The sequence below is a fragment of the Zosterops lateralis genome (genome assembly GCF_965231275.1).
Source record: "Zosterops lateralis genome assembly, chromosome: 2".
In the NCBI taxonomy this organism is placed as follows: Eukaryota; Metazoa; Chordata; class Aves; order Passeriformes; family Zosteropidae; genus Zosterops; species Zosterops lateralis.
In genome coordinates, this window is record NC_139763.1 from 9,004,713 (window position 1) to 9,020,712 (window position 16,000).

Consider the following 16,000-nt stretch of genomic DNA (forward strand, 5'->3'; position numbering starts at 1 on the left):
AAACCTAATTCAAGATCTGGGACCAACAACGAGCCAGTGGGACAAGCCTTACCTTTATCAGACAGATTTTTCACTAAAATTTAGGCATCCTGGGCAAGCATTTCAGCTGAAATACTTTTCCTTTAGATCAGTTTTGCCAGCTTCTAATTTTGCTTGCAAATTGCAGCTTGCAGATTTAGCTATCAACATTCTGGGATCAAATCCATGCTTTCTCTATTGACTAATTTTTGGTATCCAGTTTGAGACTTACACTTTCCTGTACGTTATCCACTGCATGGCTCCGCTCATCGTTCTTGTTGTAATTCTGGATTGCTTCAGTGTATGTCCTAAGGAAAGTATCCTTGATCTGTCAAGGTGAGGAAAATAAAAAAAACCAGCCCATTTGAGCAACAAGAAGCACAAAATCTGAAGCAGTTGTTGCAGGAAGTAAATACATTTCCAAATTTTCTAACAAGAGACCCAAACTAGTCCTTCTCAGTTGTTTTTAAGGGTGTTTTTAGAGCGGGCAGAGCTCCATGTTAACTGTCAGGAATCACTCATGCCATTTTTCCAGTGGGATGTCAGACATAGAAACAAGACTACTCCAGGAAACTGATATGTTTTTAAAAAAATACTTTAAAATTATTTAACCTATCAAAAAGGTATCATTTTATGCTTTTTCCCCCAAACCCTTTGTTCCAGCACTAAGTCTGAAGGAGACTTCATTCTTCTTCCTGCTCATGGATACCAGGTGGGAGCCAAAGCTGGTGCAAACACCCTGGGGATACAAGCCAGTGGCACCAAAGTAAGACATGAATCTCCTGACCAGGCATCCCCAGCACCAAAGGGATTTGGGTAAGGAACAAGAGGTCCCTCAGCTGGAAAATGTCAGGCACATCATCAGGAATGGCACTTTGACTGGGTGGGAGAGGAGCTGGGGAGCAGATGATGTGAGCAACCCACATGGCTGTGGCCTTCACAAGGCACTGCCTCTCCCAAAAGGGAGCAGTCTGACACTGGGACTGCTGCAGGGGAGGTGGGATGAAATGGGAATCCTCAGCAGGTGGACAGGCACCTCAGGACCACATTAAAAACAATCCACTGCTTGCAAGGGTGGACAGCAGGAAACTCTGTGGCAATGGAAATGTTATGTCAAAAGAGACTTCAAAACCAGGTAATACAAAGAAAAGAGACAAGGAGGGTCTCTGGGGTTGTTCTGGTCAGCACCAGTGGCATCTAGGTCCATGGACTTACAGCCAGGGATAGACCTGATTACAGTGGATAAAGCAGAAGTGTTACTACAAATCTAGACCATCACACTTTTTTAAAGCTTCTTCCTGTCCCAGTTTCCTACCTCATTCTACTTCTAATTTCTCCTTATTCTCAAGATAGAAATGAAATCCCATCCCACTCCCTCCCCACCCCCTCTCTCCATCCCCCCATGAAAAAAAGGAAAAAGATTTACAAAACAGCAAGTCTGGTGTGATGCAGGAGTTGTCTCTGCCTTACATAAACCAGAATTTGCCTGGCTGAAAAAGCTGTGTTTAAGAAAAGCATTTAATCTATTCTGCAGCCCTCAGCATATGTAAAAGAGTAAAGAAGATCTCACATGGTGGACACATAAAACCTGATAGCTCCAGAGTAAATCATCAGGCAGCTGAGGGCAAGAGCTTTGGCTAAATCCCTTCATTTGGAAACATGTAGGTTTTTAAGAACTGCACAAATTACTGCTGCACATCAGCAGTAATGTGGAGATGTGCTGGAGCCCCTCAGCTCAGCACCCCACACATTCCCCAAGCTCCAGGGGAGTTTTATGTTTTACCAGCCCAGGGAGGAGCTGCCAGATGCAAACTCAGCACATTCCCACCTACCTCGTGGCGAAACACAAACCCTGAAATGCCAGCCACCAGCTCAGCCAGGAACACCAGGGACAAGAACATGGCATACTGAAAAGGCAGGAGGCAAGAGAAGTCAGAGCATGATACAGGCTTTTGTCTCAGCACAGATATTATCACATAAAATGTAACTTTCCCCTCTAGGCACCCTTTGAAGGTGTTAAGAAACCAAAGGTCTGTTGGAGGAGATACACAGGTTATGACCTGAATGTAATACATGTGTTTATACAACTCACAACTGATATATATTGCTTAATTACTGGCTTTTTTGACATTTCTGTTCCCACCTTTCTTAGCATCCTTATATACATTAAAACACACTCACATGCCAGAGGTGAATCCAAGTCACTCAGGTTTTGATCTTGCAATAAGGGAAACAAACAGACCCCTCCTGTTTGCACGGTGCTCTGCTGAGGTTAACAGGTTTTCCCCAGGTGTTTTGGTTTGTGTTTATCTATCTCACTGCCAGATTGGGATTTGCTGCCTGATTCCTGAAGTTTCTCCAATGAATGAATTGAAGTGTGGCTTTCACTGGAAATATTCTCAGAGTAACACTAGACATATGCTCCAAATACTTTTACTGAGCCAAGGTCTATGTTTGGCTTTAGGTGCAGCATTTGGAACAGCTAAATAAACCCTGAAAACAGTGCTTTCAGTGTAGGCACTCACCAAGGCCAAAAATATATATTTAAGCAGAAATAAAGAAGGTAAAGAAAAAATGCGAAGTGGGATAGTAAAATTTGAAGTTGGGGCTTGCTTTTCTGGAGAAAAAAAATTACCTTTTTATTCCACCTGCTACTCAACAGTTAGTTAAGAAAGGAAACATTTTAAATTAAACTCAGTCCTAGCAGGATTTAGTGGAGAAAGGAAAACTTAGCTTTAATGAAAGGTTATTGGGGAAAGGAGCACAACGATGAAGATAGAACTAGAAAAAAATGTGTCCAATTAATGCAGCTTTCAAATCACTGTCTGTTCAGGAGAGAAAAGAAGTTTAGAAACATTTCTTACATGCACAATGAAAATAAACCCACATGCTTGGAACAGCACATGCTACTGTTAGTGACAAAGCTTTAAGAAAGTTACCTGAGTTATGGAACAGCAAGCAGAGCCTGATTTCCTATGGATTTATATCATCATTCACCTTTATCCCTTTCCCAGTCACTGGACTGCAGTGACTTCAGCAAGCCTTGCACATGCCCTGACAGCACATCACCAGCAAGAGACAGCAGTGAGACACTTGCCACCTGGCCACCAGCTGATGGAATTGCAGCTGCTACCTCTTCCCTTCCCCTCCCTGCCATCATTTGAGGAAATTAACTCCCTTTAACATGTCCTTCTTTTTTAAAATGCAGTTTAAACTGGAGAAAAATCATCCCATTTCCTTAGAAAAGCATTCCCAAAATACTCTCTCAGGAGATGCATTGTACTGTTAACCCCTTTCTCACTAGTTCAGTGCTTCACTGAAATGCTATTTCCATCCTTCAAATCATTGCACATGCAGGATTTTGTTCCTGAATGTGCCTAGAAACACAGTTTATCATGTAAGTTTGTTTAACCTGTAGTTATTTTGAATTTTAAGGTAGGCTGAAAAACTCAGAAGAGAGAAACTCATGTAGAGAGAGGTTAAAGTGGACTGAGGGACAACAGCTTCCCCTCTGCTCAGTGCACCTCAAGCCCCTGCTGCTTTTGAGATGAGGCCAAACATACTGTACAGTGCTCTGCTTTTTGGGTTGAATTGTTCTAGCCTAGTGAATGTTAGGAGAAAAAGAAGGGCTGGTGTGCTTTTATGAGGTACTAACTATTTGTTCCATAATTTCACATCAGGTTGTTAAACTGACCCCTTAAAATACAGTTTGAAAGAATTTTATGTTTATGATGCTTTGGGCATATTTAAGATTGTAAATATATTTATCTATCTGGCTCACAGAAAACCAGAATGGTTGTAGAGCGACTCACAGAGCAATTCAGCAGCCTTCCACCCTGCAAAATTCAGCCACAGTCAATCAAAAACTGGTTTGAGCAAAGAGCTTTTTCCCCCCACTTTGTCCAAGAGGCACAAATAGTGAACATAAGGATTAATAAAACCTAGCTTATGTGCCTATAAGGCTTCAACAACATCTGTCAGGGAGTGAGGGTGACCAAAAAACCCTCCTAAGGCACTTGGGTTTGCTCACCAGCTTCAGCATCCATGGGCTGCCACGGCAAGTGGCGAAGCAGCCGAAGAGCCCGAAGACGATGATGGTGGTGCCCGTCCCGATGAGCACGTAGGGGGCATTGGTGGAGTTCTCAGCAATCAGGGAGATGTAAGTGCCGAGGGTGAGCTTGCCCCAGACGCCGACTGCCAGGAGGATAACGCCAGTGATCTGCAGAGCAAGGGGAGAAACGGGTCAGGAGCCACTGGGGAAGGCATCACACAGTGATCCTGAGGGGATGTGTTGGTGCTGCGCTGCTGGCAGAAGCCTCAAGGCTTCTACAAACTCCAGAGGGACAGACAGACAAAACTGAACTCCAGCATCTGTTACATTAAGGCTGCCACTGAAGGACAAACATCTCTAAGACCAATCACTGCCAGCCAAGAGAGGATGCAGTGTGCCACCTGCAGGAACAGCTCTCTGCTCTGACAGATGTGGCCAGCTCCACATGTCCCTCTGGGTGAGTGCTCCCTGCTCCCCTGGATCAGCCTCGGCAGGAATTGGCATTTCTGCTACCACAGGATTAGCAGAGGCTTTCTGCTCTCCTGCTCACAGTGGCAATAAGAATAAATCCAGCTCTTGTCCATCTCTCAGTGAAACTGTGTGAAAAAGTGCTGATTCCTTGTTATTGCACCCAACAGCTGAGTGTCATAAAAAATCACCCAGGAGCATCCCAACCCACAGACACCAAATGCCTTTGCCAAGTCTGGTCCCATCCTTGCACAGCACCATCTTCACCTCTCCTTGTCCTGAACAGAAGTGGATTATTCAGCAAAATCTGAAAGCAAGCCGCAGAGGACTGGGAAATCTGCAGAACAACTTCTGGTTTCTGGCCTCCAGTTCCACAAAGGGCTGGTTTCTGTGCCTAAGCTGCTGAAAGTTTTACCACTGTCCCCAGGGAGGCATAAAAGCAGCCTTCACTGCCAAAATGAACAAGCAGCTTCACATATGAAAGAGAGCTCAAGCCTCGTAATAAAAAGCATTTTTAGTTGGCTGTTTGAAACAATTACTAACCCTTTACTATGCATTTTAAGAGTTTGGTTTCCCCAGGTCTCAGGGGGGGCCCATTCAATTTATGGCACACACAGACTTTGGAAAAAAGGAGGAAAGCCTCTTGGTGGTTTACTCCCTTTCTGCTTCTTAATAGAGCTCTGATTTACAGGCATTTAAGGAAATCCCTGGGTTTGTTGGGAGGTCTAAGCCCCTGACAAGAGGGGATGGGATGCTCCCACAAAGACACGCTGAAGATGCACCTCGGGTTGCAGCAGTGCCGGCTGGAATTTTCCTTATGAAGATGAAAAACCATAAGACTTCCCTACAAACCTTTCCATGACCTTTATTTAGCAGAGCACAAGCAGTGCTATGACGAATGCCTACCTCCACCCCAAGGCAAGCCTCATTTCCTTATTTCCAAGATACACTTTTTATCACTATCTCTCACTATCACACAGTCTAGGGAACAATGAATGTACTGGTTTCTGGTTTGGTTTTTAGGTTTTTCTTTAAAAGCAGGAGAGACATGAGCAGACAGAAGGCCAGGACAGTGCTGGCCTGAGAACAGGGCAGCAGGAATAGACCCTGATCCTGACTCTCACCATCAGTACACACATCTTCCCTTTACCTCTGTCTCCTTCCTTTGACCTGGAATCTCTCCACCAGCCTAATTCTGTGACCTGTGGCTCAGGCTTAACAGTTGCAAAAGCAGGGTGCTGTGGGTCCATTTACACTTGAAAGGTCTAAAGGGAAACTCAGAGCACTTTCTCCAATGCACAATCCCACTCCAGTCTTCCCTACTCCCTTTCCACTGTAAAGTTTCAATTCAGAGAGTGATCAAACAGGAGATGTACAAAGTATTTCAGATATCCTGGCAGTCAGAGGAGAGTGATTACCAGCACTTTGACCTTTAGAGTCCCCCTGAGCATTCAGCATCCAAAGGAACTTCATTTACAAACACCTGGAAGAGCCAGCACACATGGAGCACGAGAGCAGCAGTCACATTCCACCAGTGGACTTCTACAGCAAAACCTGGTCTTCATATGGCCCAGCAGGAATTTTAAGATTTGTCCTGGAAATGCTATGACAGCTACAGCCTGTGAGGAAAGAGTGTCACAACCCCACTCCAGATCCTCAGCAGACACAGAAGAAATGAACTGGCAGCTGCACAGCTCACACTGCCCCAAATGAGACATCTGGAGTGGTACAAAAAAATAAGCATTTGCAAAGGAAAAAAAAAAAGGAAAAAGAAAGAAAGAAAGAAAGAAAGAAAGAAAGAAAGAAAGAAAGAAAGAAAGAAAGAAAGAAAGAAAGAAAGAAAGAAAGAAAAAAAAAGGAAGAAGGAAAAAGTTTGCTTCTAAAAGGCAAGTAACTGCCAGGGACATCCTACTTAAACATAAAGACATGTGGGATCCCGTCCTTTGGTGTTTTCAAGGGAAAGCAAAAGAGAAAAACTACCCCAAATACCAGTTTTCTAAGTGTGTCACAAACTTACTGAATACTTTTGATTCAGAAAAAAAACCAACAACTTCTGGAGTTTTTCTTGAACTTTATACAAGCCTTGGTTTAAGCAGTAATAGCGCACCCTGGATAACACAGGCAAATCCACACCCAACCAGACAACATCACTAGAGAGACTCCTGCCAGCAGCCAGGGCTGGCCTGATTTATCCATGCTTAGGGCCAGTTTCTATAATCATAATGAACCCCAGAAACTCAGGCAGGTTTTGTATCCACAAATGGGCTTGCAAGTGGCTTGTGCTGGTTTTGGTTGTCTCTTTTTCATGCTTGCACTCTGTTCTGCCCCCTACACTGTTTTGATGGATTTTTCATGCACCTTCTGCTTCTTCTCTGTGTTCTTTCTCTAGTTTGCAACACTATTAGAAACTATTTCATCCTGGATGTCATCAAAGGTAGATGATATTTTCCTCACAAACGTTCGCTGCAGTGGAAGCTCCTGGACTCACGTTTCCTCAGCCAGGAAATCAGAGATGTAGCATTCCATAAAACATTATTAGTCCTGCCCCTCACTTAAGTCGAAATTTTAAAGATTAAAAGAAAGAAAAAACAACACAGGAGATATCCAAGTAGGGCAAGGATTGTAAAGGCTACACACAAGTAGAAATCACGTTGTTTAGCCCTGGCAGGTCTCACATTTCAGTGCCTCTTGAGCTCAGGCTCAGCAAACATACCCCAGAAGCTCTTGACTGATGAGATGGCAGGAAATGAAGCAGGTGGGCCACCTGGACATTTTCTAAGAAAAACTCCACTGAAATCAAGATGTTCCCACAGAATGTTTTAATCTGGATGAACTGGCTTGTTCTGGCTTGAGAAAAAAAATATATTAAAAAAAATAAAAATCTGTGAACCAACCCCCCCCCACTCTGCCTCTTGCCTCTCCTCAAGCATGGTGTCACAGACACAACCCACCAATCCCTGATTGCAGTCAAAGGCTGGATTTCTAGTCCTTTTGCCTTCCTTCAGCATCAATACAGATGTTTCCAGTGTCACCTGCAGTACTGCTCCCAGTTCTGGATGTGGTGGAAAAGTTACCACGCAACAGGCAGGCAGAAATACAACAGAATTGACTGTCAGCTCTGACTTCACTTGTCCAACAAACCAAGTGCTTATTAGAGACACACAGACAAAGATAAGGCCAACAGCACTGACACAAGGGGATGTGCCACAGCTTTACAGGACACAGGGAGAGGGATGTCCTGATAATGCTGGGCATTGCTGAAATCGGAACTAATAATAAACACACGCAGTTCCTCATTAAAAGGCAAGAGAAAAATGTCTGAGAATTACTTTTTTAAATAGTGCCAAAACAAAGATTAAACTATCAACCCTCTCCTTCTATGTAACAGCAGCAAAGTATGCAGAGAGGAGTATTCAGAAAATAACTTCTGAAAGTGCACTGTCTTTAATTCTGTCAGAATTAGGCAGGAAAACACTATGTACCCCTTTTAACTGGAGACACATCACTCCTAAAAGAGTCTGTTGTCTTCATACCCCAAAACCCACAGAGCATTGGTGGCATGATATGAAGGTTTCTGCTGATACAGGGGGCATGAAGGGTTCACCTGACATCCACAGAGATTCAAGACCCTAATTCAAACCCTTATTTATACCCAGGACTACCATATGCAATATTTAAAGTTTGTCAGTTACAGAGGTGAAGATAAATGTGCAGCAGGAATTGCTAGTTTATTGGTCCACATAATTCATGTCCTCCTGTTCACTACTGATGTGAAATATTTTGATTCCTAAGGTCTGTCAAAATTAAATTTGGAAGCCAATCCTGATTGCTGCAAGCACACAGCAATCCCTACTGCTCCCAAAAGCTGCAGGAAGAGCTCAGCATTTCTCTGGACCAGCTCTTTATCTACAGAACTGAGATACAGGATGACAACTTCATTAATCAGGATCTCACTGTAGGTGTAATTCTTCTATGTCATGTCATATTTTCAGCCTTGCTAAATGAATGTAAAATGTGGGCAACTTAGAAATTCAAAGCAGCAGCAAAGAATCAGACACAAGGAAAATAACCATGTTGTTGGTACTTTCAGCTTTTCAATTCCAAACTCTTCTTTTACCAAACACCAGCCTTCCTGCATTTTGGTAGAGGCGTGCTGTCTCTGCTCAGCTCTCCTGCAACCTTCTCCTCAAACAGGCTGGATGGAGAAAGGCTGTGCATGAAAGAGATGAAGCCAGGGGAAGGCAGACAAGAACTATCTCAATCCATCTTGGCTGAAGCTGAAAGGTCTAGAATAGGTTTAGCAGGCTGTGAGGAAATGAGAGAGGACCAAGGCACACAGCTAATTAGCTCTTCCAGACATTCCCCCAAAGGAGGGAAACTTTTTCATGAAGAAAACGTCCGACCTTGACAACATCCAGAACAAATCCTGCGTTAAAAGCATGTCCAGAGAGACTTAAAAATAACTGGCCTACCTCTGAAAATTTTATAACTTTCCCAAAATAGGCAATGGATCACATTTAAAGTGTTCTTGCTTTACAGCTTGTCAAGCACTGGGAGTGGCTGGCTTTGAGTCTCCTCCTGCCTCAGCCCCTGGAGTTTCATCAGGCAGGCAGGTGACTAAAACTAATATAAATCTTCCTTTGAGCTTCAATGTCAACTCTTCACAGGCAGGGCCAAAGCATTAAGCCAAGCTATGACAGAACATGGAAATGCCTGTAAGCCAGCAACACACATCCTCTGTCCTCACATCTGCTGATCTTGTCTGCACCTGCAAACCCAACATGGGTCAGCTTGGCACAGGGCTGATCTCTGCTGGAGTGAACAGGACATGAAGATCCCACCAACTGTACCTTTGGAAGAAGGCAACAAGTTGCAGGCCAATTAATAACCATTGCTGCCCCTTTGGAAACTGAGAGACCGCCTGTAAAGGTCACTGTGTTAGGAGAAAACACCTGCAGTGGCCATTCTTGCAACTGTTCTAGTGTCTTCTAGTCCAGACTTCACCATTTCTTAACACATTCCCTCAGCATCTAACAGGATTATTTTGTCCCTCTGCTCTTGTAACTCAGGCCTGTCCCTCTTCTTCTTCATTCCTTACAGTTTTCCATGTAAATAATTCCTTCCTAAAAAGAACAGCCAAAAAGATTTAAAGGAAAAATGTCCTAAGATTAATTCACATTCTTCTCTGCGACCCCTTGCCTGTCTCATCTGGGCAGGCTGCCACGCTTTGGGCTCAGGGTTTTCTCTCCTTGTTGCATGTGTGGAATGTCCAGCACAACGAATCTTGCTTCACTCCTTCACCTCTGGATTCTGTTTGAGTTATGATCCCTGCTGCTCATCATCCATCTAGAGCCAGCTGCTGTCACAAAACTGATTATCCACCACAGCCCTTGCTGTTTCTGTGTAAAACTGAGATTCCTGTGTATGAAAACTACTGCTCCATGTCCTCCCTGTGGAAACCATCATCAGGAATACCAGAACATGCCAACCACAGCAATGGGGATGCTGCTCCCTCTGCTCTCACGTCACCACCAGGTCAGAGCTGAGTATCAATGCACTCAAGTCAGGGGACAGCCACTGAATCTGCCCCAAAATACACAGTGGAGATTTTGATTAGACACACTGATATCAAGCTTAGCAACCTGGTCTTGCACAGCTCCTTTCTGTAATTGGACTACTATCCTATTTCCTTTTCAAAAATATTTTTGATTTTCAGTGTTTGTCCTAGCTGGGACACTATTACAAGTGCATGAATAATTGTCCCAAGTGAGCTGACATCAGATTAAGGTCCTCAGGGGTCAAACTGTAGTGCTGGTTAAAAAAAAACAACCAACCAACAAACCAACCACACACACACACACACACACACACAAAAAAAAAAAAAAAAAAAAAAAAAAAAAAAAAAAAAAAAAAAAAAAACCCACCACAAAACAAAACAAAAACCACATTGGCTTTCACCTAGATGATAAAGTGAATATCAAATTATCATGGAGCTGATGTGTCAACTCACCACCAACTCTGCAGACAACAGAGTGTGTACTAATCCCTAACTGTCTCTATCAGCTACATGGTAGAGACCTCTGAAAGGAAGTGAACATTTTCTAAACAACCCAGGTGTTTCCCAGCACTCCCACCCATCCACACCAACCACACACCAAGGTCTGATAGTGCTCTCCTTGCAGGCTGGGGGAGAAATGACAACCAGGACTGTATCACTTACTCTGTATGGAAAACAGACTAAAAATCACCTAGAGGTGAATGCAACCTTCTCCTTGCAACCAGAAGAGGCCAATGATCATTTAATGAACAGCAGGGAAGAAAACATCACAGTAATTTTGTTTGCTGCAGGATAAAAAATTGGACATGGCCCAAAAAGTCCTAGGAGCACTAACAAGGACTGCAGTGAAGAGACAAGAACTCGGAAACAACCTTGCAGCACTGCTCAAAACTCAGGATTTCTTGCTACTACAGTGCAAAAACCTATTATTAGAGAATTTTCTATAAGGAAACAATTGATTACATGCCACTTGTAGGAAGATTCAGGAAGAATAAGGACATTTGTGACCTGATCTCTATACTAATGTCATACTCGTGATGAATGGTTACAATAAACAGCCATATTCTTATGCTGAAGATGTAGCTTTATTACACCTTGCACTTTCAGTAAAGAAGTTGAAAATCTCAGTAAAATTAAATTCTTTATCATGAGAATTATACTTATTTTTTATGTAAGACACCTCATTAAATGAGAGAAGATATTCTGCTTTACAGTTTAATCACCAGTGGCTCTATTAATTGATGTATCTTTTAAGCCAGCTTGCAGACAAAAATGTGGTCATCTCTGGATAAAAATAAAATGCAAAAATACATTTCTGCTGGGAATTTTCAGACCTAATTTCTAGAAATGTAGCCCTTAAATATGCATGATTGAACATCTCAGGGAAAAGAACTTAGAGAGTGGAGACTTAAAAGCAGCATCCCACTCTTCAAGGCTAAGGCACACTCCTAGCCATAGGAATTGTGGTGGTTTTGCAGGTCTAGTAGGACACAGAACAGAAGGAACTAACTGATCATCAGCAAAGTGATACAGCCAGAGAATATTTGCCTGTGGGGCATGAAAGTTTTGGGAAGCTTAAATGCAGCAGCTGTCCCTCATACTCACACTTTCAAATCCCTTCAGTAGCAATACACAGAGGTGACAGAAATGTTTACACAGCACAACATAGCTTGGCCTCAAATTTTAAAACAGTTTACCTATTTTACTGAGATATAAGACTCCAAATAATTAAAAATGCAAGACAATAAAATATTTTGAAATAGAACTATCCCCTACCTAAATACTTTATTGTTTATTAAATGCTCTTGTTTGTTTGCCTCTTAATAAATCAAGGCAAAAATCTAAACTTCTACAATCCCTAAGTGAACAAAATAAAGGAATAAAATTAAACACTCTGAAAAATAGCTTCTAGTGCTACCCATGCCCCTGAGACTGGTACTGTGTCCAAAGCCCAGGCTGAGTCAGATTTCAGTGGAAAGCCTCCTTTGTTCCTCAGGACTGAGCAGGGCAGAGAAGACTTTGAGAGAGACCCCAGTCAAGGAGTTTTGGTAATTTCAGTGGATCAATCAGCACATAAATTCCTCCTTGCCTTACAAAGTTTGGATTTAGCAGCAAGAAAACTTGAAAATAATTAAAAAGAGATGTACAAGCTCATTAGTCACTGCACACAAGAGCAGTGGTGTGAAACTCTTTCAGAACCATTTTTTATTCAAGCAACTACAGTCCTAATAACCTTCAGAGAAAGCAGAATATGGCATTGAGGTGTGGGATGATAAATTCAGTAGTACCAAATGCAAGGTCATGATGCTGGCACCAATTCTAGCAGTTTCAAGCCCCTAATTTTGCAAATAATAGTGGAGGTAAAGGATTTCTGAGTGCCGGCTGAGCACGGTGTTTATGAGGAACCACTCAAAGCACACACATACAGAAGGAGGCACATGTAACCCAGTGGTGGTGGTGCATTTCCAAAGGCAAGGAATTTCCAGAGGAGGCTGTTTCAAGGAAGCTTTGGTGATGCTGCACCATGTCCATGGCAGGGCTCCCGGGATGATGAGACACTGGAGAGTCCCTCGGGCAGGAGTTGAGATGTGTGGCTTCCAAAGCCTGGCGTGAAGGGGATGAGGAGCAGTGAGGGGATCTAAACCTGCCTGTGAAGGGATTACACTCCAAGGACAAGAGAGAGCTGGTTTAAGCCTCAGGACAGCCCAGCTGGGAGCAAAGTGAGCACACTCTGGCCATGAATGTGCTGAGGGTGCAAATGAGGGTAATGAGGGTGGGAGCAGCCTCCTCCTCTGGAAGAGGGAAGGAGGTGAAGCCAGCAACACAACCAGAGCCTGCAAAGGGTGACAGCTGGGCATCCCTTCACTGAAGGATGAGGGCTGCACAAATGGAGAGCTGGGGGGTCCCACTGAATGACTAAAAGGCTGGAGCCTGTGAAGGGAAGGGGGGACAGTGAGGTCTCAGTCTCCATCCATGCAGAGCCAGGCTGCCTCTGGCAAGAAGGTCGTCAGCTGCAGCATTAATTTCAGTTTAGTCCATCCGAAAATCAGCTTGGGGGCACATGTAATGATAAGGTTTTGTTTAAATTTTAAAAAGGATTTTATTATTGCAACCAAGCTCCTCATGTCCTGATCCCATTTTATGGAAAATCACTGGTTATTTACATTCTCCTAATCATGCTCAGAATTAGCTGAGAACTGCCATTCCTGCTGTGGGGCTGGTGGTGGTTTTTTTTTGTTAGTTTTTTTTTTGTTTTTTTTTTTTTTTGTTTTTTTTTTTTTTTTTTGGTTTGGTTTGGTTTGGTTTGGTTTGGTTTTCCCCAGAAAGGACACATTTCTTTCATCATTAATACTTCTGGTTCTTTCCCTTTCTCCTTTCATATGAACCATGTTTTCCTCTTGTGTTGTTCAAGTACCACACTCCAGTGTTTTCTGGTGCTCTGCTGTTGGAGGCAGTGCACATAGGATGGATCCCCACTACACTGTTGTAAAGTTCACATGAGAAATAAAATTTTCTCAGTTCAGCATACCCAAGTCAGTCCTTCAAAACCAAGCATGTTCTCCATAACCATCAGCATTTAACCAACCATGTTCTCCATAATCACCTGCATTTGCTCTCACCCACACCTCAGCTACTGCCCATCCTCCCAAACACTAGCAGCAACACAGTCAAGGAAGTGAAAAAGGTTGGCAACAAGGATGGCAAAAGTAAGGTTTGTTCTACTCTAAAACAACTCAGTTTTGCCCAGCCAAGGTCCAGCACTCTGGTTCTGCATCTACATAACATTTTCCATACTGCTCTGTTGTTCATTTGTGTACAGCTCTGGTTTTCATGTGCTGCTCCTGCTACAGGAGCCAAAGTCAAAGCCAGAAGTTGCTTTTAATACTTCGATGCTTTTTTAGAGAGAAGAAGGAAATATCTGCTCCAAATTCCAACAGGACTGTAAAATCAAAATTCCACACCATAGCTTATAAATATGATTTCAAAGTAGTTTAGGGCCTGTAACCATTCACCAAAACTCTCTGGATGAAATGAAAAGAAACAACTGAATTGTGTTTTATATTCTTATATGTATACATATACTGGTGCTTAAATGGTTGAGATACTGGAGTTCCTGTTTGTGGGTATTCACTTGGGTATGTGTCTGAAAATAAAGGCATATTCCTCATATATAAGTTGGGGTTTGCTACATGTCAGAGTTGCCTAATTCAAATACTGACACCTTTGAGTGTGTATGACTATATGTGCTTGCATGGGAAAAAAAAAAAAGTTTCTATGTAGCCTGCACTCAAACTGCTAAATTCCAGCTGAAACAAAACCAAAAAATGTCAGCCAGAGCAGAAACAAAACCTTAAAAAATTCAACTCAGATGTTTGGTTATTAAAGAAACCAAAACAATGCTACAAGAAAAAAACCTCAAAACAAACCAAAACCAAAAAAACCCAAGCAAAAGCAAACTAAACCAAAAAAGTCAAACCAAACCAAACCAAACCAGCACAAAAGAACCCGAGCAAAAAATGACAACAGCAAAACCCCAAAAACCACCACCACAACAGCAAAACCAGTAAAAAATACCAGATAATTACAATACCCAAGTGACACTATTGTTGATAACACACATTTAACTATACTGCTGGTACTTTAATGCCCTATTGAGACACAAGTAACCCACAGCTCTATTCCCCATCAGGACAGTAATGCCAGCAGGAGAGCCTTTTAACCCCAGATCTCCCACTACCTAAATTCATTCTTTGGCATGGGTCCAGAAGCTGTGGGATTCCATCATGCAGGATTCCCTCACCCACCCTGAAGCTTTGCCACAGCTCCTAAGGGAGCACAGGGACAAATGTCTGTGTCATTTGTGCCCGAGCTGCTGCCAGTGCCCTGCAGAAGAGCCTTGGGGGGTCATGGCTGCTGCTTCCAGCTGTAGATTCCTCATCCCTGCCACAAACCTCCACCCAACCTGTAAAATGTCCTTTGTCAAAACCACCAAAATACCCCCAAACTGAGCAGGAATGCTCCTGCTCTTTGAGATGCAATGTAAGAAGGGATGGATTACTCTTGGGTTTTAAATCAAACTCTTACATTTCTACCTGCAGCTCACTTGCTGCTTAATCCCTCAAGTTTTCTTTTCCTGAAACAGCTGCAGTGATGTCCTAAATGACAGATGGACCAAACTTTATGGTATTTTGCATAGCTTATTGCTATGAAAGATGATTAATTTTTTAATACTTTCAGATTTCTTTATTCCTGTTCATCTCATCAGCTTTAATCAGGTTTTGATATACAGTTAACATATTTGCTAACCAAATATGCAATCAATGCAAATAAATGAAGTAAGTGGGTTGTTTAAAGGAAAGGAAGAGGAGGACTTTATCTGATCCTTGGCTCTGGTGCACACAGTTCCAGAGTACAACTTGCAAAGCCTTTCTGAGCCTCTCAGAGCAGGCAGAGATGAGCAGCCATCCCACTGGATTTTCGTGCTGCTCTTCAGTCCCTCAGGCATGAGATAAATTCCACAGAGTGAGAGAAAGAGATGAGGTTTGTTCTGCCTGGCAACCCTTCTGAGTTTCCTCTCAAGTGCCTGTAACTACGACAACTGGAGAAAGCCTCTCTGTGTGCTCGGCGTTAGTGCACGTCCATCTTCCCTGGAAATTGGGCTAATAAACCCCCCTATGTTTACATAAAGCAGAGAAGAAATATGTTGAGGAAGCAATTTCATTTTCAAGCTTGAATGGAAGTACTGCAATTAACAGAAAGAAAAAAGACAAATATAAAAAGTAGGCATTAAAAAAACTGTTATGTGTTTCAGAACAGCAATTAAAGGAAATGATTCACTGCAGAGCCCCTGTTGAAAAGATTAAAGAAAACCACTGCATCTTTCTCAAGAAGAATTACAGTTTGAA

At 42.8% G+C, this 16,000-nt stretch overlaps 1 protein-coding gene across 1 annotated transcript in view; it reads right to left on the bottom strand.

The window, feature by feature from the left end:
- TSPAN7 (tetraspanin 7) overlaps positions 1–16,000 on the bottom strand; it is an 84,882-nt gene that overhangs the window by 14,477 nt on the left and 54,405 nt on the right. Inside the window, exons 2-4 of the mRNA XM_083855082.1 lie at positions 4,049–4,237; positions 1,851–1,925; positions 251–346 (exon numbers count right to left, since the gene is read on the bottom strand). Coding sequence (XP_083711208.1) covers positions 251–346; positions 1,851–1,925; positions 4,049–4,237 — 360 coding nt within the window. The remainder of the gene's footprint in view (positions 1–250; positions 347–1,850; positions 1,926–4,048; positions 4,238–16,000) is intronic.